Raw genomic sequence first — 27206 nt, 5'->3', positions numbered from 1 at the left:
TGAAGTTTTTACACTGCTGTCTTAATTGCAATATGCAATATGTTTAAATGTTGCTTTGCATTGTTACTACATGATATTATTGTGAGCTGCCTTGGCTCCCTTTGGGGAGCAAGCATGAGATTTTTATTACAGCAGCTCAGGGACCTCTCTATCTGGCTGCTGACTGTCCACAGGCCACTCACCCTCCTCAGACACCCTTCTCACCACCCCTGCTTCATACTCTCTTGGAGTGTTTCTGCCTGGCTGGAATATGCCCTTGAACTCTGACCATTCCTTCTGCTTACCTGGGTGGGGGGTCATAGAAAGGGGCATGTGAATGTGTACAGAACCTGGGTAAAATTTGTGTTCATTGCTCTGCCCTTTCTGCCTCTGGCCCTGAGCACCACTGGCATGTGACCCCTGGAAGATTGTCCAGAAGGGAATGGAGATAGCTCAGTTGGTAGAGCATGAGACTCTCAGGGTTGAGGGTTCGAGCCCCATGTTGGGCAAAAGATTTCAGCCTTGCAGGGGGTTGAGCTAAAAGGCTCTTCCAACTCTATGATTCTGTAATTTGAAGGCCCCCAAGCCTGCTTTAATTTTACAATCATGATTATGGATATACTGAAACAGACAGGTGAACCAAATGTCAATTTCTGAGGTCAGAAGTAACAGTTTAGATGCTGTGTGCATCCTGGACTGCTGTCTATATTTTTTCCATCTTCCCAATGTTTCCTTGCTGGTTAATTTTGGAGCATCATGTGATCTTTCACAATGTAAAAGCCACTTGCCACTTCTGGGTGGGTTATAAATATTATTATTATTATTATTATTATTATTATTATTATTATTATTTGGTGGAGCCTAGTGAAAGTTTAGCGCTTATGTCTGTACTAATTATTTCCAGGATAAAAAATCCACTTTCAACTCTGTTCACTTGGGAAATCACAGGAGTTTTGCCCTATAATTTCCCTCCAGTTTGCATGAGCACAACACCACACTTGTGTGATGAAATGTGGGGTGGTATCCTGCATACAGTTCTTCTCCACCCTTTAACATTTAGCATAACAGGGCAGCATATCAGTAAAAAATTCACAGTTCCATAACGCAACTGGTACCACAGTGTAAAGGGAACATCCGATATCTTGACAGAAGTGCTATCATAACCAGGGAAACTAATGCAATCAGCCTCACATCCAAATGCAGCGAGTGCATTTCAACCCAAGTGTGCCACTGACAGCACTTAGTGGCTTGGGTTCAAACTTTGGCTTGCCACTTGCAAATCCTCGGGTCTGTCTGCTTGTTTTGTGGTGCCACTACTTAGCTAGCCACACACCATCTTTGTCTTTGATCTTCTCCCAACACAATGAATCTCCTTGTGATTGCTGTGAATGCCCTTCCCTATCTCCTGCTCAACATCACAAAAAACGAAGATCATGGCCACTGGGCCCACCACCTCCTGGCAAATAGAAGGGGAAGAAATGGAGGCAGTGAGAGATTTTACTTTCTTGGGTTCCATGATCACTGCAGATGGTGAAAGCAGTCACGAAATTAAAAGACGCCTGCTCCTTGGGAGAAAGGCGATGGCAAACCTAGACAGCATCTTAAAAAGCAGAGACATCACCTTGCCGACAAAGGTCCGTATACTTCAAGCTATGGTTTTCCCAGTAGTGATGTATGGAAGTGAGAGCTGGACCATAAAGAAGGCTGATTGCCAAAGAATGGATGCTTTTGAATTATGGTGCTGGATGAGACTCTTTAGAGTCCCATGGACTGCAAGAAGATCAAACCTATCCATTCTGAAGGAAATCAGCCCTGAGTGCTCACTGGAAGGACAGATCCTGAAGCTGAGGCTCAAAGACTTTGGCCACCTCATGAGAAGAGAAGACTCCCTGGAAAAGACCCTGATGTTGGGAAAGATGGAGGGCACAAGGAGAAGGGGACGACAGAGGATGAGATGGCTGGACAGTGTTCTCGAAGCTACCAGCATGAGTTTGACCAAACTGCGGGAGGCAGTGGAAGACAGGAGTGCCTGGCGTGCTCTGGTCAATGGGGTCACGAAGAGTCGGACACGACTAAATGACTAAACAGCAACAACAATTCTCCTCCCTTTTCCTCTGTTCCACCCCGTCACCCACACCTGGCTTCCAGCTGCTTGCTGTTTTCAGGTGGGATTCAGTTGTGTACTGGCAAAATCAGTTTGTGCAGTGGATTTGATGACTGAGTGTAACAGATTTGCTTCCACCCCCAAACTGCACTTTTTGCAATAAGAAAAGTGGTGGGAAAGTATAATGGGAAATGTGTGATAATGAATGCTTGATGCAGCTGTAGAAATGAACACATCTGAATCTTCAATAAACAGTGGAGGTCTTCTGAACCTCCCACAAGGTTTATGAAAACAAGTCAGGATGAATGCTCAATAAGCAGTGATGCTAAAATCACACTTTGCGTGTCTCTCCTTGACACATTAGCTAGAGTGGAGTTCATGGTTTAATGGGAAGCACCCTCTTTGGGTGACAAGGTGTCTTACTTCAAATTGTGGTAAATTTCAAGATCAGTAGGCCAGGGCATTGCATTTTAAGTACCGTAACTTAAAATGGTGGGCAGCTTAGGGAGATCATGGATGAGGCCGAGCACAGCCAGTTAGGTGCCACTGCAAGCCCCTGGGGCCCTTGGTCTGTGACCAGCCTGGCAGGAAGGGGCTTGTTGGTACTCTGGAACACCTGATCAGATGCCGAGTAATCTGGCAGAATTGCTAATCCTGTCCAGAGGGGGCACCTTTGGGAGTTCACCCAGCAGCACCTTCTGCAAACTTGGAGGCCCCTGCCTGCCAGGAGACCTTGGTCTGAGGCCACCGTTTGTGCATCTGGAAAGTCTTTGCCAGCTTTTGCCTTGCAGTTCTGTTCCAAGTGGGGAATGGGGGTCTAGCTGAGAGGTGCAATGAACGTGAGGCTCTCCCCCTGCTGTTTTTCCTTATACTTCTCATTGCCTTGCTGTAACTCCAGGTTTTGCCCACTTTCCTGGAAATTAAGCTAGAAGAAGGAGTACAGAGAGGTCCTTGGCAGCAAGCAGGACAGAACAGAATGATACTTACTCCCATGTGCACAGGTGATTCCAGACTGAAAATGAGAGGACAATGAACTCCATTGGCTCAGCCCTAATCCCATAACAGTTGCCCATGGTACTATCATACATACAGTCATCTGATCTATCTTAAAGCCATTTTTTGCTGGCTGCTGTCCCGCAGCAAGGAGTTCCAAATGTTATTTGCATATAATTTGACTAAGAACTTCTCTGCTGCCTGTCCATTTCAGTGGATGAGCCACCCTGGTCTTCCAAGATCAACCTGATCTTCCTGAGAGCCTTTTAGCCTTGGGAAGAGATGTGTCAGCCTATGGAGTCTTATAGCCAGTGCCATGACAATTACAGCTTATGAGAGGCTGGGTGCCAGAGCGCACAGCGAGCAGAAAGACTTGAGAATCAATTGTGATTTCTTTTCAGTGACCCTGTGTCCCTTCTTTGCTAGAGGATCCTCCAGTTCTGCACGTCTGTGGGTGTGGTGGCTCTATTTTTAGGAAAGGGATATGAAATTCTTGGCTGGTTGGAATCCCAGAGGTCCTTGAAAACGAGACTTGTGGCAGAAAATAATGTGTTATCTGGAGCTATTCTGTACAGCTGGAGTTCTGGATAGAGATAGATCAGTGGTCAAAGCCTCTGTTTTGCATGCATCACTCTTGGATTGATTTTGAAATCTGTATTTTTCAACCAAATGGGTAAGTATGAGACAATGGTCTAAACTGGGGCAGCCTTTGCAAAAAAACCTATTTGTTCTTTCCCTGGTAAGTTGAGATTTTTCATCCATGTAAGCAGTTTAAGTAACAGGTGCTTAGCATAGATTTTCCCTGTCACTGACAGTAGACTTATCGGTCTGTAGTTCTTTAGTTCACCTGGGTCACCTTTTTTAACGACGACTTTTTTTAAAAAAGATTGGAATAATGATTGATCTGAGCCATATTTCGGGGATGATTCCATATTTATCAGTGAGAGTAAATAATTGAGCTAGGGGTTCTGCCCACCATTCTATGAAAGTCTTAAATAATTCTATTGGTAGACCATCCTGCCCTGGTGACTTGTCTAGTTTAAAACTATTAACCACCACTCTAATTTCCTCCTCTTTCACCCTTGGCCACTCCTCCAATCTGCCCAGTTTGTTATCATTGCTCTCTTTTCCATTCAATTCACCTTGCAGGTCATTAAATATGAATATGAAATCCTGGGCCCATTTGGATTCTGCAATTGGTGGAACAACTAAATGGCTGCCAAGTTTCAGGCCTCAATACACTAACAACCCAAATGCTGTGTTGTTTTTGTTTTGGATGGAGTCGAGCAACCGGGACCATTTTGGGGAGGCATATTTTTTTCTTTTTGGCCAAAATACAAAGATATTTTCTTTTTTCATCAAGGTAGACAGTTCATTACGCTTATCTTTGAAAATTTGGCACATTTTCTTTTAAGTTGAAAACATTCATCGTCGAACCAGGGTCTAGTTCTATATTTAAATGCCCTGACATTTGGTGGAGTGTTGAGTTCTTCAGACATTTTGAAAATTTCACTATATACTTTCAGAATGTCACTGTGAGAATTGATATTCTTTAGTTTAGACAGCACCTGGTTTCTCAAATCAACTGTAAGTTTTTGCCCATCTACTACACTCATTTCCTGAGACCATTTAGTTGAGTCATTTGCTTGTGTTGGCAAAATTTTGTACTATTCCAATTAGTTGTTTCTAAATTGAAGTTGAAATTTATAGACATCAGCAGTGGTTGGTGATCACTTTCTGTGCGCGTCCCAATTTTGAAGTCCACTATCAGATTTACAATATCGTAAGGGACCAGCATGGGACGCAGGTGGCGCTGTGGGTTAAAGCCTCAGCGCCTAGGACTTGCCGATCGAAAGGTCGGCGGTTTGAATCCCTGCGGCGGGGTGCGCTCCCGCTGCTCGGTCCCAGCGCCTGCCAACCTAGCAGTTCGAAAGCACCTCCGGGTGCAAGTAGATAAATAGGGACCGCTTACCAGCGGGAAGGTAAACGGCGTTTCCGTGTGCGGCTCTGGCTCGCCAGAGCAGCGATGTCACGCTGGCCATGTGACCCGGAAGTATCTCCGGACAGCGCTGGCCCTTGGCCTCTTAAGTGAGATGGGTGCACAACCCCAGAGTCTGTCAAGACTGGCCCGTACGGGCAGGGGTACCTTTACCTTTACCTTTAAGGGACCAGCATGCAATTGATGATACTACATCCTCGAGGGGGAAAATTTGTGAATTCCTTGTATCTATCTTCAACTGTTGAGCCATTTACAATTTGTAACTTAAAATTGTTACACAGCTTGAGCAAACATGTACCTTCCCTGTTTATAACCTTGTCTCTAGAGAGTCTTGCTATTTTCATTGAATATGCAATATCATCGGAGGTATTCCAATTTAAAGTGGTACGTAATTGTTTGCTATCAATTCCCACCCTAGCATTTAAATCACCTGCTGTTACTAATGAGGGGTTTGGGTTTCCATCTGTCAAATTTTCAACGTAAGAGTTTAATTGTGACCAATTTTCTACGGAGATAATGTTTGTGGTAGGGGGGATATAGACATTTGCAAGCAACAAGATATCATTTTTAGTAGTTAGAAGTAGAGCTTGTGCAATTGAAGAGCATTTTTCTAACTGTTTGACTTCAAACCTTAGATTGTCTTTAACCAGACAGCAAAACCTGCTTTGGATGCAGAAGGTCCCAGGTTCAGTCCCAGGTGCAATCTCCAGGTAGCGAGACCCCTGCCTGAATCCTTGGGTTGCCATATGTCCTCTTTTTCCAGGACACGTCCTCTTTTTCATGGGTAAAATGAGAATTGTCATAGCCATCCATAGTTAAAAGTAGAAGTCGGCAAATGTGTCCTCTGTGTGGGTGCTTAATCTTTTCTTTCGCTTGCCACTTCTCTGCTCTGCATTGCAAACCATGGGCTCTGCTTCCTGGCCTCTTCCCCCTGCCCACCCCCACTGGGCGCCACAGGCACATTTACTTTTTGGTGCGCCAATGGCAGTTCTGCGTAATTTTATTGTGGGTTCAGTGCTACTGAAACACACAGGTTTCATGCACCATCCACATGACATTGTCCTCATCAAAATGCCACCGCATATTATTTTTGCGTTTAATCTAGTTAAATGTTTAAAGAGCAGAAAGGGATTAAATAAGATATGGGGACCACATTTTGATGAGGACAGCATTGGATGGATGCTTCAGCAGCTCTTAGCCACAATGGCTATGTTCTCGCTCCGCTGAAGGCAGCGTACCCCTGCACACCAGTTGGTGGGAATCACAAGTGTGGAGATGCTGTTGTGCTGAGATCCTGCTTGCATGCTCTGCATAGGTATCTGGTTGGTGCCTGTGAGAACAGGGTGCTCAGACTAGATGGCCCTTTTTGCACCAGCAAATTCACCATAAGCTGCCACGTGGAAGCCCTCCAAACCACCAACTCTCAAAGAGGTGTTCCTCTGGTCAGACCTCACCTGGAGTACTGTGTCCAGTTCTGGGCACCACAGTTCAAGAAGGACACTGACAAACTGGAACGTGTCCAGAGGAGGGCAACCAAAATGGTCAAAGGCCTGGAAACGATGCCTTATGAGGAACGGCTAAGGGAGCTGGGCATGTTTAGCCTGGAGAAGAGGAGGTTAAGGGGTGATATGATAGCCATGTTCAAATATATAAAAGAATGTCACATAGAGGAGGGAGAAAGGTTGTTTTCTGCTGCTCCAGAGAAGCAGACACGGAGCAATGGTTCCAAACTACAAGAAAGAAGATTCCACCTAAACATTAGGAAGAACTTCCTGACAGTAAGAGCTGTTTGACAGTGGAATTTGCTGCCAAGGAGTGTGGTGGAGTCTCCTTCTTTGGAGGTCTTTAAGCAGAGGCTTGACAACCATATGTCAGGAGTGCTCTGATGGTGTTTCCTGCTTGGCAGGGGGTTGGACTCGATGGCCCTTGTGGTCTCTTCCAACTCTAGGATTCTATGAAAAACCCAAGAAAGTTCAGCTAGAGGCATTTGTTATCATGTAGTAAAACCACCTGTGGCACAAAAGAGGGGTCTCTCCCAAGCCCTGCAGCACTGCTCCCTGTCCATTGAGGCACACATTCTATTTTGCACTATAGCAGCTCTCCCATATTAAGATGATTTTTTTTTGTCTTTCATACTTGCAAATTAGCATGACAACATTTTAAATGGAATGTGCAACATTGGGGAGACCTCTGAGGTTTCTGAGATCTGTCACACATTTATCTATGTTTTACCAAATTTTGGTTATAATTAGTTATAAACCAAACTACTGTAGTTTTTACAATTTGGTGTTTATTTCTTCTATTGCTTTATCTTTTCTTTTTTGAAAAAAACCTTTATTAAATTTCTTTAACTTCTCCAAGGTGACAAGTACCAAGGCCATTTCCAAACATTTTCTTTATAATAAATGCCTACTGTAAAAGCTAAGCCAACACTAAATAAAGATTCCCAAACCTCATTTGGTATCTCCATCTGATGGTCTTTTTGTGGGATAACCAGCCTCATATAACCAAGATGCTAATTAAAGTCTAATTAATGCATGAAGGGGTTAATACCATAGAGTAAGATGCCCTGGTGGGCTTAGCTCTATCCTCTTTCCCTCACCTAGGGAGGAACCAGGTAATCAAGGCTTTGTTCTCTTCCAATCTACCTGAGAAGCTCAGCATGTGAAGAGGTTTGAGCCTCTTGCTCCAGCTCGCCTGCATGGCTCTCACCAGCCACTCTTGAGTTCCTATACCAATAATCTAGAAACCTTTACCCCTTTATAACTAAGCTAACTTGCCTTTGCACGTTTTCTGAAGCATATGAATCTGAACTTCAGAGAGTTTGTAAGTAAACTATTTCTTTATTTACCAAATGTATGGTTCCCCCCCCCCATGCTTGGAGAAGAGGGAAACTTTGGAAATAAACTTTTTCAGGGGACATTTTAGAACTCACTTAGAGGGTCACATCTTTTAAAAAACTAACAGCCTATATTTCCATGCTTTAGTTTGCTGCATGTTTGGTGATTTTAAATCTCTGCTCGGCTTCTCTCACTGAGTAATTGCCTCAAAGTTGGATCTTGTCATCCAGGAATTAATTTTCTCTCCTTCCCCCATTTTGTTAAACAATGTGCCTGTGCTTCACTCTCCCACTTTCGTTAGTTAATATTTGATAGATACCGGTAATTTGGTGAGGGCTCCCCCCCCCCCAAAAAAAGGTATTCACAATTAATCTTTCAAATTCCATTTTTGTTGTTCTTTTTAATTCTTAAATAGGTTTTCACTTGTATGAATTGGAGGGGAGGTTACTGCTCACATTCATCTAAAATTTGCCAAACATTTTCAACTATAAACCTAATTACAATAGTTTCAAATGTCTGTGCATCTTAAGAGTTAACTACCATTCATTTCAAGGGCATTGTGCAGCAGAAGTGCTTCCTGGATTGTGCTCATGGGGTCAGATTTGTCTGCCTCCCACTTTCCCCAGTTTTAATGGCCGCCCCCATTGCCACTTCAGCCAATTCCTGCATTTTTATCCTGCCGCTGCTCAAGGAGCTGTGGTTGGCTTAAATGGTTCTCCTCCTCCTCAATTTTATTACTACAACAGCCTTCGTGGGCGAAAGAGGATTTGAATCTGGGTTTCCCTGGTCCTCCCAGTCTGACATTCTAAGCACTACTCCATGCTGTCTCTTGCCCTGAAAACAAGGTTGTATCTCACCACACACACACACACACACACACACAGGACCTTAATGCCCTCTATTCCCTCCTTTTGTGATTTTAAAAATAATTATCTCTGAACCAGGACTTAATTTGTACCTCAACCTCTCCCTGGCATCAGTTTTCAATTGCAGAGCATAGTGAGTAGTGGACCAAGTGTGAATAGTCCTTGAGCATGTGCAGAGTACATTAACCTCATGACAAAGTGAACAGTTTCCAGGTCAGAGGGTCAAGTTTCTTGACTTACCTGAATCCCTGGCATCTCTCTTTCTCGAAGGTAAACCCTGCCCCCTCCACCTCCCTGAACTGCCCCCCATGCCTGGGTTTGCTAATAAAATTAATCTGCTAATAAAAGAGAGTGAGAGAGATTCTGCAGGTAAAACTGTTTTTGCTTTCCATTAGTTACACTTAGGAAAATGAGCTGTTTTGACCTTGATTTAATGGAAAAACTTATTATGACTCAGTTTGAAAACTCTTTGAGGCCATGTGACAGCAGCAGCAGAAGCAGCAGCAGCCGTGTTTGCAGAGTCAGCCCCCTCCAACTGAAATTCCCCAATTCCCTGGTGCCTAGTAAGACAAGGATAGTTAAGCATGTGCACACCCCCCCCCCCGCTCAAATTAAAAAACAGAGACACATAACTCCCATCATATACCCCTTTCCCATTACGACTATTTTTTAATGCTTGATGAACTTCTTGTAGTCATTTGCATGCTTGGGTAAAATGACTTTTGCCAGAAATGACTCTTTAGAAGTTTGTAGGGTCAGAATGCAAAGATCAGACTGGCTGAGTCAGTTTAACCAGTGGTGCTCACAGTATTCTATAGTGGGGGGGGGGTGTCACTTTTTTTTGATATGTGGGCTCTGATCCAAAGGGCTTGCCTGTGCATATACTGACAGAATGGTGTACAGACATCTCACATCAACCCTTAATAGCTAATCACTGGCTGAGCCAAACACTGTATAACCTTTTGACAGAAGTGGATGAAATTTCCAGACATAGACAACATTAGCTAAGTGGATGAAGCCTGTCAAATTTCAAATAGGTGCAAGGTGGGATGTTCCTTCTAAATCTCTCCCCAAAACAGTGTGATTGGACGTGAAAATTGAGGGCACTGTTGGAAGATTAAGCTGTCAATACCAAAACTACACTCCCTCCTCTCCCTCCCTCCATCCTGATTTCTTTCTTATATGAAGAACTTGGGTGGGTGTGTATATATATCTCCGCAAGCAGACTGTCTGTGTCCCTCCAGATCTCCAAATTGGCTCTGAAGCTTCATAAAGAACCAAATTCTGTTAGGGATTATTCAGAGAATTCCCGCTTTGTTTCAGGAAAGACCCAAGTATCCCAAAGCAACCCACTTAAGTTTGAGATTATGAAAACCAAGTGCACATCCATAATTAATACTACACATTTCTCCTAAAATATTCAGGATAAAAAAGTTTTTTATTGTTTCCCAAGACTTCATGAGATTTGACTTAGAGAAAGCATATTTCAGAGGTGCTGTAAGTTAAGAGGTAAAACTGAATGCTTTACTCTCCTCCCAAAAACAAAATCTTGTGCTTCAGATTCAATGGAATTTGCAGGGTCAGCTTTTGTGAAAACCCACCTCCCTATTTTGACAAAGAAGACTTGGGGATCTGTAGTCCGAAAGAGCTATCATCAACATAGCAAGCTACCTTACAGTGACTCAGGGCTTGTCCACACTTCCGCTTGTCTTGTGCCTAGAAAGCCCTGGTCTGGGGGGCTTTCCACTTGACCCGGACTTTCTAGGACTGGTCCAAACCGTTTCCCCCTTGCCCATTCCTTTCCCAGGGAAAATCCACTCTTTAGCGCTACATGCATTTTCCAGTGTGGACAAATGTGTAGTTTGTTCCTTAAGTATCCCATGAAGGCAAGAATGCCCAGACCATCAGGGGGTGTCTCTGATGCTGTGAAGATGCCCTGCATATGGGCATTCTCTCCTTCATAGGATGTTTTACCTATATAAAGCGTTGTCAATCAGGAAGTGGTTTGGTTGATGCTATTTGAGCAGGCATTCTTCTTGACAGGTGAGCAGGGCAGGGGCTGTTTGGAGCAGGTGCTCAGTTTGCCCCTCTTCTCTTTGCAGACAGCAGCGACAGCGAGCTCGAGCTCTCGACCATCCGGCATCAGCCAGAAGGGCTGGACCAGCTCCAGGCTCTGACCAAGTTCACCAAGAAGGAGCTGCAGTCCCTCTATAGAGGCTTCAAGAACGTGAGTGGGAAGCTTCCACTGGCTTCTTGCACCCTCCCAGGCATTTCCTGAACTCCAGACTTCCCCAAGCCGTGGGAAATCTCATAGCATCTTTTCAGGAGATCAGATTTTTCTATCAGGGTGGGCCACTGAAGAGTCCCAGTGTTTTTGTGCCATCTTGTTTCAATAAGTATTTTTACCCTACCCTTTGGATGAAAAGGAGCTCCTAAAGCTGTTTACAAAGCTTCATAATCAAGACAGTCTCTGCTTGCAATTTAAAAGATGTGGCACGAAAGGAAAGGGGATTAGGAGGGAGAAGGAGGGAAAGGAAACTCAGGCACTGGTTCTTAGTTAAAAAGTTCTTAAGAGTGTTCTTTCTGGCAGGGGTGGGAGAATCAAGTTCCCTATAACTAGGAGTTTCTAACCTGCACACTACAAGGGGTTGTAGGACTACATCTCCTATCAGCCACCACCAGCCAGCATGGCAGGTGGTCAGTGATGACAGGAGCTATAGTTCAACAACATCTGGAAGGCTACAGGTTCCCCTGTCCCTCCAATATCCAGGCATAAGAAGAACAAATCTACCCAATGGACCTAAACCAGTTAAAGATGTGATTTTTTTCTCCCTGTGGAGCTGTAGTTCCGTGAGGAAAGACAGGGAGCTTTGGCAGAGACTTGGATTATTGAGCAGATCTGCCCAAGAAGCCTCGTCATTTGGCTTCAGCACGAAGTGCCTTTCAAGAAACCACCCTGCCTTCTGTTCCATGTATCTTTAATCACTGTTTCCTGTAATACTTGGCTCTCGGGCATCATCGAAATACTAAGTTAATTGTTTCTCTGCCAGCGCATATTATTCCATTTTCACTGGGATCCATCTCAGAATTGACTGATGAATCAACAGCCTTTATTTTCTAGACAGACTTTCATGTTGCAACTTTTTTAGTATTGCTTAATGCAGAAGGTGTGACGTTCCACTTCCTCTGAATTCATGACACTTGAATTTGACTGCAAGGCCTTCTTGCACCCCAAGTAAAAAACAAAGCCCCCAGTTTCCCTTCACCTCAGCAGTCAAATCCTATAACTTAGTTGCTCATGCAACACATAGTTAAACTACGGAACTCGCTCCCACAGTGATGACCACCAACTTAGATGGCTTCAAAGAAGATTAGACAAAAACAAGGAGGAAAAGGCTATTAAATGGCTGAGGAATGCAATGCCTCAAGGAGATAATCTTCTGAGGCCCTTCTCCAAGAGAGGTCCAGAGGGTGACAACATGAGAACAGGCCTTTTCTGCAGTGGCCCCCTGTCTGTGGAATGCTCTCCCCTGGGAGGTTCGCTTGGCGCCTTCATTATACACCTTTAGGCCCCAGGCAAAAACATTCCTCTTTAACCAGGCCTTTCGCTCATTCACACCCAATGCCCTTTTAATACCGGGGGGGGGGGGGGAGTTGTTGAGTTGTTTTTGTTTTTATTTTGATTATGTGTTGTGTGTTTTTATATTGTGATTTTAAGTTGTAACCATCCTGAGACCTGCTGGTATAGGGTGGTATGCAAGCACCATTATCACCAGTGCTCCTGACCATGATGACTATGTCCTGCCTCCACAAGAGTATTCTGAATACCAGGCGCTGGGACTCACCTGTGGGCAGAGTGCTCATGCACTCATGTCCTGCTCAAAGGATTCCCACCGGCATCTGGTTGGCCACTGTGCAAACAGGATGCTGGACTAGAAGGGCCACTTGGGGCCTGATCCAGCAGACTCGCCTTATGTTCTTAACCCCACTCAGCTTCCTGGTGTGAGTGTACATGACTTACTGAAGACCTGGAGTCACCAGTGTGGTCCCCACAGGTTTTTTTTTTATGGCGCTCACAGGGACACACCCCTTGCTGAAGCCTTCTGTTGTTCACAATAGAGTAGGTAGCGATGTGTATTTAGTTGTGGTGTGTGCAGTGGGCCCTCAACAATTTATCGGGATTGCAAATGTGCCCGTGAGAAGAAAGGGTGGCAACCCCTGCTCAAGACTGTCTGGCCCCACCTTACAGATGCCCATGCATTAGCAAGGTTGCCTGGAAGAAACAAGGGACTCAGCTACATAAGTAAAAAACCAGCGATTTGAATGCATTATAAACATGTAACACCAGATGGCGCCAGAGAGCAGAAATTTTGTTTATACGTGATTTTCCATAGGGGTTTCCCCCCCTTTTGTTATAATGATCTAATTTCTGACTTCTTTATAGCATTTATTCCTGTGTATAGATTCACCCAAAGTCTATACACAAGCAGCAGATAGCACATAGACTTCCACATGAGGGTGTCATTCTGGTCACTTGGAATCCTGTACATCCTCCTTCTCCATAGATCCGGGTGGCACCCTCCAGATGTTGTTGGACTCTTAGCTCCCACCAGCCCCAGCCAGCATGCCCAATGGCTACAGTCCAGAGCAAAGGAGGGCAGCACATTACTGATCCCTGCTGTCATGGGTGTGGCTAAGGGGGGGGCGGGGGGCAGCTGCCCCCCCATCAAGTAAATCAACAAAAATACTTAACTAACTGAGGTTCTGCCCCCCATAACATGAAGCCTGCCCCCCAACATAAATCCTGGCTACGCCCATGCCTGCCATAGGTGGCCATGCTAATTCCCGGGAACCTGGAGGTGGGGCTGGAAGTCTACATCAGGAGGGGCAGGTTTGCAGCCCCACTCCCCAGGAACCATGTGATGGTGACACATTTCCTGCGTATCAGGCTGTTGCTAAAGGCACAGGAGCTGGGCCAGCAAAAATGAAAGGTGGCCAGAAGACAAGTGGAAGTCAGGATGCCTGCAGCTCTCATTTTAGAGCTGGTTTAGTGGGAAGGGCCATAGCTCAGTGGAAGAGCGTCTGCTTTGCATACAGAAGGTCCCAGGTTCAGTCCCAGCAGCATCTCCAGGTGGGATCGGGAGAGACTCCGTGTCTGAAACCCCATCGCTGCTGAGAATATTGAGTTAGACCAGTCATCTGACTCTGCAAACAAGGCAGCTTCCTCCAGGAAGGACTGCAGCTCAGTCCTTGGCATGCAGAAGGCCCAGGCTCAGTCCCTGCCGCTGCCAGGGTAGGGCTGGGAAAGATGCCCTGCGTGAAACCTGCCCCTGCAGTCAGTCTGACAAAGTATAAGGCAGCTTCCTGCATTCTGTGTTGTGCATTCACAGCTCTCTGCAGAAACAAGAGTGAGTCACAGTGGGTGTCTTTAACTCTGTGTGTGCAAATTACGCATTACTGAGTTTGAGGACAAATTAGAGCAAAGCTTTATGTGTACTCATAAGACATATGTGGCCCCTGATGCTTCCCGAAGTCCCACATTCTTCCATTCTGTCAATGACCAGTTGCTTTTTTCCTGTTAATTTCCTCAGTTTACCTGACTTTAAAAAAAGCCCCGTCTGCCTTTTCTATGGAAGAGGCAGCTTTTTATTACATTTTTAAAAAACTTTTTACCTGCTTCTATGGCTTGGAGAAAGTAAGTTCCCTCCCTCAGCTTTCTGAAAACCAAGTGGGATACTTCTGCAATACTACATATGCAATATATGTGTCTGTGTGTGGTGTACTAAAGTTAGAATCCAGTAGATGGATTGGTCTGTTGTAAGGAGCTTCTGTATACTTAATTAAGAGCAACCCTTTCAAATTCTTTTGTTTTTGTTTTTTTAAATATTTATTGAATTTTATAACAATTAATGATACAAAACTTATTCATCATGTTATTTACAATTATAACCCTATCAAATCCAATCGGGCTTACTTCTGAGTAGACCTGCATAGGACTGAAAATTCTAATGTGAGGTACCCATGGGGAAAACGCAAGCAGGATTATCATTATTCCATATTGGTTCATCCAATACCCTTTTCTTTCTCCAGCTACACCTAGCTCTGGTTCTGCCTGCTCCTGGCATGTGGTTCCTTAAGACGTGACAGAGTCAACTCTGTGGGGCAGCCTAATTTGGTTGAGGATGGTCTTGTGATTTTTTGTTTTGGGTCAGATGTTGGGCCATAACAGAAAGTGAAGTTTGGGGTGGAAGTGCACATGGGACCTGAGTGAGGCTTTGCTGCTATTTGCCAGGATGGCCAGTGGGTGACGCTCCAGAGGGTAACTTCCTTCTGACTTGCATTGATAGGAGTGTCCCAGCGGCTTGGTGGATGAAGAGACCTTCAAACTGATCTATGCTCAGTTCTTCCCACAGGGAGGTGAGTCTGGGACTGATGTCTTCCTTTCAGCTGCTATTTGGGTTAAGGCACTGAGCCCCCTGCGAGAGTGATGCTGCCACAAAGCTTTCCCCCAGAATGGCAGTCCATGCAAAAGCAAGAATGCCTAGCCAACTTCTAATGCTGTGCCTCTGCCAGCCTGGTGCACTCCAGCTGTTATGGACTACAACTCCCATCAGCCTACCAGGTTGGCAAAGTCTGCTACATATACATCCAAATATGTATTGCTGCCTATATCGGCTGGTGAAGGCAGGTGAACATGGCAAGGATGTGGGTGGATTCCTATGGTAAAAATACCCAGGTACCTAAGCAGAACTTGAATAACCATCAAACCAGTTTAATTCCCCCAGGGAATTCTGGGAACTGTAGTTTTATTAGGGGTGGCTATATCTGTGCTAGAAATTGTCGGCATTCTTAGCTCCCTAACTAAGGTGCCCACTTAAGTATTGTCAAAAAAAGCTGAAATGTATCACCAAAATTATAGGACACAGATTTGTATATAAAGTTCGAGTAATTGTAATTTGATGAGGATGCACAGAATTATTTGTACGCTATCCCCAGCCTTCTCTCAGAACTACCATTTCAGGGTCCTGGTCAAGGGGATGATAATTAAACCAGTTTAATTTGAAACATGGATGTAATTGTGCCTATAGAAAGCATAGCCAAGACCAGTGAAACTTGGGTTCAAATCCTTTCTCTCTCATGCACAACTTAACCTCAGGATTATTATTTTTAAATAATATTTATTAAGTTACCCAATTTAACAATCCAATAAAGGCAACATTAAAAACATTCCAAATTATAAAACAATCAAACAGTCCAAACATTATGCCAAATCATATATCTTTGTTTGACTGAGGTTGGAGGATTGCCATCATCTCACATTTGCACTGCTTTCTTAATTAGTCTAGGTGATTCCTATAAATCAATCCTATGTTAATCCTTCGTTCATTTTCACAGCCTCTGGGTTCGTCCCAACTTAACCTCAGGATTGCTGTGATGATAAAAATGTGATTATAAAAAAAATCCCTTGGATGTCATCTTGAGTCCTCAAAATAAATGCAGGACATGGATAAATGGCCTCAGCAACATGGGGACATTGCTCCAGGAAGCTGTGTGGTTGCCGGGCAAATAATGTGGTTCCTTCACATGTGCTATTCCATCTTGCCCAAGAGAAAGATGTTGCTGTGAAGCGGGTCCTTTCCTGCTGCTAAGATGTGTGAGCCAGGGAAGGGCCGTCACTCAGTGCTAGAACACATGTTTGCATGCAGAAGGGGCCGGGTTCAGTCCCAGGCTGGGCTGGGAAAGACTCCCTGCCAGAAGCCCCTGAAGAGCCCCCACCAGTCAGCACTGACTAGGATTGAGGAAGATCTGTGGCCCCCTAGATGTCGCTGGACTCTGGCTCCCATCAAGCCCAGCCAGCAAGCTGCTTGACTACAACTCCCATCGTCCTTAACCATCATCAAGGATGATGGGAGTTGGAGTCGAGCAAGTCTGGAGGGCTCCCACCATGCTGAGCTAAATGAACCAACCCGCCTGGCAGTATCCAGCACCTTCCTGTGTTCCTGCTTCGTAGGCAGCGTGAATAAGCAAGACCCCACAAGCCCCTGTAGCCCACCTGCTTCTGCTGTTCCCTCTGCAGATGCCACCATGTACGCGCATTTCCTGTTCAATGCCTTTGATGTGGACCGGAATGGAGCCATCCGCTTCGAGGTAAAGTGCTCTTGTCTCTGTTCCTTGGGCTGTGGCTCCAGGCAGTCCTTGGTGAGCCATTTGGGAGGTAAAATCGGTCAGAAGCAATGGGACAGGTGGGGAAGGCCTCTCTTCTCGTGATCTACACGCCAACAATTCTTTTGCTGAACATCACCTTGCTCAAAGAGGTTTTGGGTTGGATACAAAACCCTGCCAAACTTGTTTCCCAGAGGCGAAAGTAAGGGTGAACAGGTATACTCTTAATCTGCAGGCTGTTGCTCTGTGGAAAAAACCCAAATGGGTGCCATTTCTTGGGTGCCATTTCCCAGACTTAAACATACCCCACAAGTGTTCCATTTTAAACGGGACATCCAGAATCCCAGAGGCCAATCCCAGCTTCTGTTTGCATCCCAGAATGTCCCTTTTTCAGTCCTGTGCTTTGGTGTGAGTCCTTGCCCCAGACCAAAAGAACCCTGCTGAGAGCCGGATCAGAGAGCTGGACCAGAAAGTGTCCTGATTTGGGGAATGAAAATGTTGGAGGGTATGCCTTCAGCCGATGCACCATATTCACCAGGACTGAATGGGGGAGTGAAGGGGGAGGTGCAGAGCAAAGAGGCACAGGTTCAGCAGCAGTTGGCAACCTTTTGGAGCAGTGGGCACATTTGGAATTTTGACAAAGTGCTGTGGGTACAAGGCACAAAATGGCAGCTACAGGGGCTCGGCATAATGGCAAGATCAGAAAAAGAGGCAGGACCACAAAACGGTAAGGGGATGCCCCCCCCCCGACACACCAGCTGCCCCATCAATTGGAGAATGGCACCCACATGATCTACTGCTGCACTTGCTGACAAAGAGAAGCTCGTTGCACCTCTCCTCTGTTCAGAATGGATGAAACCTTTCACAGGCGCCATAGTGCATGCAGGCACATGGGAGCATTCTGTTGGTCTCCCCTGCTCTGGGGTCAGTATATCCCCTGCATGCTTCCTTTGCCAGTGCCAGCTCCCAATTTTGCGGCAGAGGGGCTTGAGCAAGATCCCTTAGGAGAAGGAAAACTCTGGTCCTAAACCTTCATTGCCTTGGGGCATCTTCAAGAGAAGAAAAGGCTAAGGACTAAATCGTACACAAATCCGGAGTAGAGTCCCTACGACAGTTGGATGGCACCTTCCGGCAACTCCTGCAGCCAAGCTGGTGCCAAACATCTTGCTCTGCTTTCCTTTGGACCACATCAGTGAGGCTGGGGGTGGGGGGAGGTCTTGGCATCTGGGCCGGCCAGGACCTCCCTACACGCTGCCCAAGCTTGCACCCCAGGGAGGTCACTTTGGTGCTGCTAACACAGAGGTTTGATGGAGGCACCCTTCACTGTCTCTTGAGACAGACAGATGCCAACAGCAACAACATATACGGTAATTAACAACTATTAGTTGCGTACATTGCTTCCAAGAGGTCTACTCCAAGTATGAATAACATTGGATGCAACACAGAGCTGGAAGGTGTCAGCATAAAAACCGCTCTTGAATCTGCAGTAGAAAAGCCTTAATTGGCCTTAAGGAAATTCACAGACGTAGCAAATTTCAGAGAAGCAGGGAGAGTTCTAGTGTCGTCGGGGAGGTCCTGAGACTTTGCAGATTATACACAGTACACACATTACAAAGGCACTACATGGAAAGGCTGTAGCTCAGTTGTAGAGCATCTGTCCTGCATGCAGAAGGTCCCAGATTCAGTCCCCAGCACCTCCACGTAGAATTCGGAGAAACTCCCTGTCTGGATCCCTGGGGAGCCACTTGAAGGGCTTGTCCACACGCCTGTTTGTTCTGTGCTTTCTAGGCATGGGTCCAAGTGGTTTTACATTCCCCCCCCCCCCGCTTTCACTGGGAAACCTGCTGTTTACCATTGAATGTCAGTTGGGTTTCCTGTGGATTGACGCTTCTTCTGATTCAGTGATTAACAGCAGGTTTTCCTGGGGAAAGTGGCAGAGCATATGAGAAACCTCTTGCAGCCGTCCCTAGAAAACACTGGGCAGCTAGCTGGACCAAAGGCCTGAATCAGCACAAGGCAGCTTCCTATGCTCCTGTGTTCCTACTATTACGTCCTATTTGGCTGGAAGCGGCTGCCTGAGAGTGGAGGGAAGGTGTGCTCTTTTCATGGGATACCCAATCGCTCTGCCCCTTCTTCTCTTGCAGGACTTTGTCATTGGCCTCTCCATCTTGTTGCGTGGGACGGTGCATGAGAAGCTCAAGTGGGCATTCAACCTTTATGACATCAACAAGGATGGCTATATCACCAAGGAGGTGAGTTTTGTGTGTTTGTGTGTGTGTGAGAGAGAGAGAGAGAGAGCGCTTGTGCTTGCGCTCTGGCATCCTTGAGGCTACCTTTTAATATGTCTCTACTGTCCTTACTTACAACATAAACCCTGTTGTCCCATCTTTGCCTTTGGGGATGATTTGTTGAAACTGTCCTTCTTGGTAGTATGAAGTTTTTAGAGTCCCTGTTCTTCAGGGTTTAGCTCTGGGCTCATTCAGATGACACCTATTTATTGAGCATTCATCCTGATTTGTTTGCACAGCTCTGTACTTCATCAGGTCAAGGTATTCAGAGGGATACTGGGACCTTCTGCATGCAAAGCACATACTCTCCTACTGCGCCACAGTCCTTGAGGTTTGAAGAAAGGGGTGGTTTAAATAGGAAGCTGCCTTATCTCAAGTCAGACCACTGAGTTCATCTAGCTCAGTAAAGTGTGCACTACCTGGCAGGGGGTCTCGAGGGAGGAGTCTTTCCCAGCCCTACCTGGAGATGCTGGGGATTAAATCTGGGGCCTTTTGCATGCAAGTTAGATGCTCTAGCCACTGAGCTACAGCCTCTTCCCCTGGCTGGAAGTCAGGGCTGATTAAGAAGTGCAAAAATCCTCTAAATTACTCTTAAGCTTCTTGCCTTTGAGCAGAGTCAAACTAAAGAGTCCACCTAAGACAGAAAAGGACTGGGGAGAAAGCTGGCTTCATCCAGCCTCTTGACTGCTCTGAAAGCTTTGCTGTCCTTCTCTGCCAGGAGATGTTGGCAATAATGAAGTCCATCTATGACATGATGGGCCGCTACACCTACCCAATCTTGCGGGAAGATGCTCCCATTGAACACGTGGAGAAGTTCTTCCAGGTAAGGGGACTGGGGGTGCGGGGCCAAGAAAGCAGCTGGGAGGCACTGAAAAGGAGCAGGGAAGGTGAAATCAGGGGGCGACGGAAGTTACAGGTGCCTGAAGCTGTTGTGTAGACACAAAAGTCCATGGCAGGATGGTGCAATTCTCCGCAAGCGCCTGCTGTGTGTTTTCCTTCCAGGTGTATCTGGACCACGACTCCCATCATCCTTGGCCATGGCCCATGTTGGCTAAGACTGAGGGGCACTGGACCGTCTCACCCCAGATATTCCTGCCTGACAACTTCAGTCCTCTGCTGGGGTATTGCATGCCCCAGAGCTGCACTTACTGTGCATGCCAGCGACTGAGGGCAGTATCTGACTAACGTGTCCTGTCAGCACAAGGGTTTCTGCTTGTGCAATGAAGCATGCCTGCCACACATCTGCCACACACCTTTAGATGTGCTCTGGAGGGTTGGGGAACTCCTAGAACAGATTTAGGGGGCTGTAAAGAGAAGAGAGGAAGGAAAGTTCAATTGCACAAGCAGAAATCCTAGCAGTGACAGGTGGCATCCAGTGCTTTTTCCCCAAGGGGTACTCAAGGGTATGCAGTACCAGCACCTCATTTTTTAGTTTAAAAGTGTGACGCTTGTAACAACTTCATGATGAGCACAGACACCTATTTTTCTAGAAAAAGGGCACTGGTTTCATCCATCCGTGTCATCTCATCCACACAAGGACTTCCTTTTGTGCAATGAAGCTTGCCCTCCTTTCCTTCCCCTACATGCCCCCCAATCTGTTTGGGGGTTCCCACAACCCTCTGGGACAGACTGGGGGGACAGGTGAGTGGAGGCAAGAAAGAGTTCATCACTCAAGCAGGTTTCCTTGCACAACCCCCAGGTTTTTAGTGTTGCAGCTCCAGCCGCCCAGCTGAAATTAGCCAAGCACCAAGCCTTCTGACATTGGTTGAAGATGGTTTTTGTTTAAGAAGGCTTTCCCCTGTCATTTTATGGAATAATAAACATACAGTTTTTGAAATGGTTTTATTGCTTTTGTTTTACTGAGTTTGTAATCTTTTGCATTTTATCTTGTTTTGCTGTACATTTCTTTGGGAGTAACTTTTTGTGGTTTATAAATCTGCAGATAAATAAATAAATAACTGGTGGAGGCCCCACGTTCTTACTTAAGGACTTCGTAAGTCTCTGCTTCATGTTTATGAAGCAAGCATTCTGGTGAAACAAAACTAGCCTCAGCTGGGGGTGGGGGTTGCCGTTTACTGAGGCTGTTATGTTATGAAAGTTTGAGTGGTGTCCATCCGAGCACATTGGGACTTAACAGCATTGCTGATTCAGACTGCCAATGGAAGCAGAGTCAGAAGCTGCAGGAAAGGGGAAAGGGAACCTCTCAATAGACAGTCCAGTGGGGCACTGCAGGCATCTCAGGCAGGCTTGCACACCCTGGGGGAGGAGAAGGGTGGGGCAATGCATTTATAGGGTCTGGACTCTGCATATCTGGGTCAGGCATCTGTTACTCACACAGCGCATTTTGCATTTCAGAAAATGGACAAAAATCAGGATGGCGTGGTCACTATTGATGAGTTCCTAGAGACTTGTCAGAAGGTGAGCTCAAGAACAGCCCCACAGAATCCTGCAGCAAGACCCAACAGCCTGGTGCTCTTTTTAAAAGGGGTGGGGGCGGTGTGCTTTGTTTATTTAAAAGCTTTAAAGCTTTTCTGTTTAAGGGGTCCAATAAATACCCACTTTCAAGCTGAGTATGAAAATCTGAAATCATTGGGAACACTTCTTTTAATTTTTTTAAAAATTTGGAGGTGTTGGCAATTCAAAACTGATTCAAAATGACAGTGAAAAAGCAGCAGTTGTGCTGGTTTGTATAGTTGTCACGGACACCGTTCAATAGGCACTGCCCATGGCTCATGCATGTCCACCAGAGGAAATTCAGCCATCATGCTCGTTGAGGAAATAATCACTGGATTCCACTATAACTCCATGATCTTCCATTATCACAGTGTTTCCAGAATGTCGGAGAGCTGGCACATTTATTGCAGAATTAAGATTGGAGGACACACTTTCCCTCTTTGTGTAAGGCTTGCCCACTGCATGAGTCACTGATCTGGATTTGCCTCCTGGTTTATGGATATAAGCCCAGATCAGGGACTTAAGCAGAGATGTAGCAAGCAGCCTCCTCTGATTCTGCTGCCTCTTTGCATTGAAAATTATTGAGCCATCTAGTCAGACCTGTTGCAGAGACAAGCAGAAGTACCCGTCCCCATCAGAGGCTGATTGAAGATGCTAAGGCCACAGCAATGAATCTTGCAGGGTGGCACTGGGCACCTTCCTCTGTGTAGATGACTGCTTTGGGCTTCCTTACCAGAATCTTTAATGAGGGTGTAATGTATTTCTTACTGCATGAAGTTTGGGAATTCCTCTAGGATAAGCCTAAAGATGAACTTTGTTCACATTTTTCATCCCAGCCTTGTGTCTGAGCAGTGCTGCTATTGTGCTTGTTCCCAGCTGGCAGGCTCCCCATGGGGACATCTGGTCAGCGCCTGGGAGAGCAGGAAGCTCAACTGGATGGGCTGCTGGCCTGACCCAGCAGGTGCTTTTCTTAGGGTCCTAGACAGTCACTCAGACCTCCTCTCTGTCTCCCTGCATCAGGATGAGAACATCATGACCTCCATGCAGCTGTTTGAGAATGTCATCTAGGGCGCCACCGCCAGGGATCCGGCCACGTCTCTCCCGCCCCACCTGCCTCCTTGGCCTGCACTTGGACAGACCTGTCCATCTTTCTTGTGAAGCACACACGTCTTTCCGAGGAAACAAAGAAAACAACCAAAAAACTCTTTTTATATTTCAGGGTGGGGGGAAATAAAAGACAAAAAGGGAAAGAGATGCTGTTTGCTTGCAAGATTTGCTGGATGCTCACAACTGAATGTCTAGGAGCCGAGGGATTGCGGGGGCGGGGGGGGGGGAGTGACTGGGCTCTTACAGGAATCTCTGGTACAGCAGGGAATTGCTCCGAGAGAAGAGATGTCTCATCGGCCCAGGGGAAGATATTTTTCTAGCAGCATATTGGAGGAGGGTTCTGCTTTTCTGAGAGTGAATGGCAGCACTTCTCCTACCCCAAATTTATTAAACTCCATTTCTCAAACACCAAATCCTTCAGTACTTGAATAGGGCCGTTTCCCCCTTCAGAGTTGTGCTTTTTGCACAGCTGCTGTTCATTTCAGCCAGCCTTGAATAGGGAACTACCGTTTTGCACACCTGCCATCCCTCATGGGGGGCCATCTCTGCCCACCCCCACCTCCCAGTTGGCCCTCCTGCTCCATATTCTGCATTTCACATCCCCCCCCCCACTCTCCCTTCAGCCGAAGTGAGAGGACCAGGAGAAGGATGCACAAGTCGCTTTGGAAACCCTGACTCCTGACTGACTGTGGCCTGCAGTGGCTGTTGGGAGGTGTGCAAGAGCAGCAGAGCTATCTGGGTGTGTGTGAGCTCTGCAGAGTTGCACCACTGCAGGCAAGTCCTTAGATCCTGATCTCCGTTAGCCAGTGCTCGGTTGACATATTCTCATGGAAAGCAGGAGGATGGTATGGACTTTAAAGTCCTTTGGCTTGTTACAGCCCACACGCCTCTTCTGCTGCGTATACACACACAACCTTTAAAGCAAATTCAAAGCATATTCTTTCCCTCAAAGAATTCTGGGCACTGTAGTTTGCTGTTCCCAGAGTTACAATTCCCAGCAACTCTTGACAACAGTGTCCAGAATTCTTTGAGGGAATGTCCTTCAAATGTGCTTTAAAGGCAGAGGGGTATACACGGCATATGCAAGTGGTCTCACCAGAGATATTTTCCACATTGGTCTGCTCCATAGCTCCTGGGCATTTGCAGAGGGATCTTGGATGCATTCTAGGGCACAGGCACAATTTATGCAGGTGGCTGGGATACATTTCACAGGTCATGTAAAATGCATCCTGGCAGGTGTCCATGAATGCTTTGTAATAAGCATGGCACAGAGAGATCGGGAATGTTGAGCAAGCTGCCATTCAGAGAATCATGACTGTCCTTTCCTGACCTTCCTCTCCCTTAATGAGGAGGTCCAGGAATTGCAGAAATTTGAAAAGCAGAGATGAGTTGACCCCCCTCCCGTTTCCATTCTTGTTGCACATCTCTGTCTGCCTCTTGGTTTAATTTAGGGATTCTACCATTACTTTTTGCTTTGCAATTGTACCCTTCTCTTACAAGTTACTGATATACACCAGCACATATTTGCACTGATCAAATCACAGTGCAAAACAAAAGGAAAGTGAGTCCTGATGTGATCACATTACAATTCCATTTTGTGGTGCAATTTAATCAAAACACTGATGTCCATTAGTAATTTGTATAGGAAAGGAAAATACCTGAACTGGAACTTGCAGCAAACTCTGGCTTTGCAGAAGTCTGTACAAAGCTCAGGAATCAAAAATTCAGAATGACTGATTGCTTATTCCAGAAACCAGATCAGGGATGTCAAAACCCGGAGGGGGAGATTTCATGAGCGTCCCTAAAAAACCACCATCCGTGCCATAAACCCAAAATGTGACCAGACTCAGCACTTCAAAAAGGAGTTGGCCCTACACATTGCAATGTCCATTTCATATTTCTCTTCTTGTTCTCTCCAGTCGCAGATGGCTACAGTATTGCTCCCCCTGTCACACACAGACTCATAGAATCGTAGAGTTGGAAGGGACCTTGAGGGTCATCTAGTCCAACCCCCTGCGATGCAGGAATCTCAGCTCAAGCATCCATGGCAGATGGCCATCCAGTCTCTGCTTCAAAACCTCCAATGAAGGAGAGCCCAATACACAATCTCTCTGCTCTGATTGCCTTGCGCAAGGCAGGGTCTCCCATTGCCAACCAGGCTACAAAGTGTGGTTCCCTTGTCCTCTCCCACCCACACCCCAGATCCCTCTCAGGATGTTGTGAGTTTGTACTCAATGCTTCCTGACATATGTACAGTATAAGGAATGGCCGCATGTCCCACTAGCCTTTCATTCCAGCATCTCCTAAACCTCCTTTCACAGCACAATATGGGGAGACAGTCGCTGGTTCTTGTTCTCTGTAACTACTTGATATTCAGTCACTGTATATTTTAATAAAATAAGCATCAAAAAAGACCAAGGAGTTTCAGCCCATCGTATTTCTCTAGGGTTGCTGAGATGCCCTTACATTTTGTTCCAGTAAACCAGTGTCACCCAATGTGATGCCATCCAGATGTTCTTGAACTGCACCTCCTGCCATCCCTGATCACTGGCCATCTTGGCTGGAGATGATGGGAGTTGGAGTGCAACATCTGGAGGACCACAAAGAAGCCACTAAATGGGTAAGGGTTAAACAGCTTCTGAGTGATGGAAGAGTGTGTGTGTGTGTGTGTGTGTGTGTGTGTAAGCAGTTGTGGAAGAAATGTCCAGGTGTTCTTGGAGTGATAGGTGAGAAGGACCATAGCTTAATAGCAGATCATCTGCCTTGTATGCAGAAGACCGCAGGTTCAGTCCCTGGCATCTCCTGGGAATGTTCCCTCTGAAACCCTGGAGAGCTGCTGCCAGTCAGTGTAGACAGTACTGGATGGACCAATGGTCTGATTCCCAACTTGGGCAAAGAAAATGCTGCAAGGACATTAGGACTGAGATAGCAGAGTTGCACTTTTTGGCTCATTTGGTTATAGCAGTTCGGGAGAGCTGGGCATGTTTAATCCTGATTTTGGTGAAACAAAGCGCTAAACTCTTGGGCCTGTTTACTCACAAATGAATCCCACTGAGCTTACTCCCAAGCAAGTATTGTACTATAACACTTACTCATTTGGGGTTCAGGCGTAGGCCTCGTAACAGTATGGGATTGAAGTCATAAATGCACGTAACTGCACCCGGTTGGGGCCATTGCACACTCTAGCAATCGTCCATTTTACTTTAATTTTTAAATTAAACATTAAACCTGGTGAAGCAGCTGGATTCTTAGGGACCAAGAAACCTGCAGACGGGACCTGAGCACAAGAGCGCTCATCCTCCGTCTGTGGTTTCCAGCAACTGGCATTCAGAGGCATTTTTGCCTCCAGCTGTGGAGGCAGGGCAGAGACATCCTGGCTATCAACCCATCAATAGCCGCCTCCTCCATGACTTTATCCAGTCTTCTTTTTAAAGTCATCCAGATTGGTGGCCACCACTGATGCCTACTTCCTTCATTGGAGGTTCCAGTGTTATGCGAGAGGGAGATAAACTTTTCTCTGCTTTCTCCATGCCATGAATCATTTTTTGAACTTCTGCCATGTCACCTCTTACTTGCCTTTTCTCTGTACTAAGAAGTCACTGCAACCTTTCTTCACGGCTAGAACGACTCTTGTCCTGCGAGTACTTTCTGTACTATGGAGAAACTAATATTACTGTACTGTCCCCATTGATGGAGATGGCCCACGTAGGCCACCTGACCGCCCCTGCCATGCTTATATTGTGATTTGGGCATTGTTATTAACTCCATATTGGGGGGGGGGAGGCAGTAAGCGCATGAGGGCACCACGTCTGAGGAAGACGCTCCCACCCCTGCTGCAGGGTGGCCCACTGTTAACGTCCCCAAACAGCTCATCAGAATGGTGTGCACTGTGAGAGTTGGGTGGGGCTTAGGGTTGCCACCTGTCCTGTATAACACAGGGTTGTCTCATATTTCAAAGTAAAATGCTATGTCCTGTATTGTAGTTTGCCCTGTATCCCCCATATTTCTGCTATGCTGCTGCTGCTGCTGCTGCTCTCTCTATCTCTCTCTCTGCCAAGCTATGGATCCTCTCCAAATGCCCTCCTCTGCTCCTACATGGAAGACATTGCTGGCTTGGTTGGAGAAACTGCCTCTCGCTTTTCCTTTTCCTTTTCCCTCCTCACTCCCTCTCCTCATCTCGCCCCCGAGGATCCAACCAGGGCAAGGCTTTCATGCTGCTGCTTCCAGTTCCCTGCAGCTTGGGCTGGGTGAAGGCAGAGCTGCACCCTGGGAGCACTGGGCCCCGTCACTCAGAGAGGAGCAGGCTCTGGGTCTCTAGAAACAAGCGGTTTTCTGCAGCTGTAGCCCAGAAACCCCCGTTCCGAACATTGTTATCAGCTCTCTATATTGGACAAACAGGCCAAACCTTACGCC

General features: G+C 46.3%; 1 protein-coding gene across 3 annotated transcripts in view; it reads left to right on the top strand.

Moving 5' to 3' along the window:
- Nucleotides 1-25207, top strand: part of KCNIP3 (potassium voltage-gated channel interacting protein 3) — a 116684-nt gene extending 91477 nt beyond the window's left edge. For all 3 annotated transcript variants that reach the window (XM_079987584.1, XM_079987585.1, XM_079987583.1), the window contains 7 exons: nt 10884-11008; nt 15129-15198; nt 16859-16929; nt 19089-19196; nt 19951-20055; nt 21588-21650; nt 22707-25207. In XM_079987584.1, coding sequence (XP_079843710.1) covers nt 10884-11008; nt 15129-15198; nt 16859-16929; nt 19089-19196; nt 19951-20055; nt 21588-21650; nt 22707-22754 — 590 coding nt within the window. In that variant the 3' untranslated portion in view covers nt 22755-25207. The remainder of the gene's footprint in view (nt 1-10883; nt 11009-15128; nt 15199-16858; nt 16930-19088; nt 19197-19950; nt 20056-21587; nt 21651-22706) is intronic.
- Nucleotides 25208-27206: the final 1999 nt, after the last annotated feature.

Source organism: Podarcis cretensis, assembly GCF_951804945.1.
Source record: "Podarcis cretensis genome assembly, chromosome: 8".
NCBI classification, from domain to species: domain Eukaryota; kingdom Metazoa; phylum Chordata; class Lepidosauria; order Squamata; family Lacertidae; genus Podarcis; species Podarcis cretensis.
This window is presented reverse-complemented; position numbering and strand designations above follow the sequence as displayed.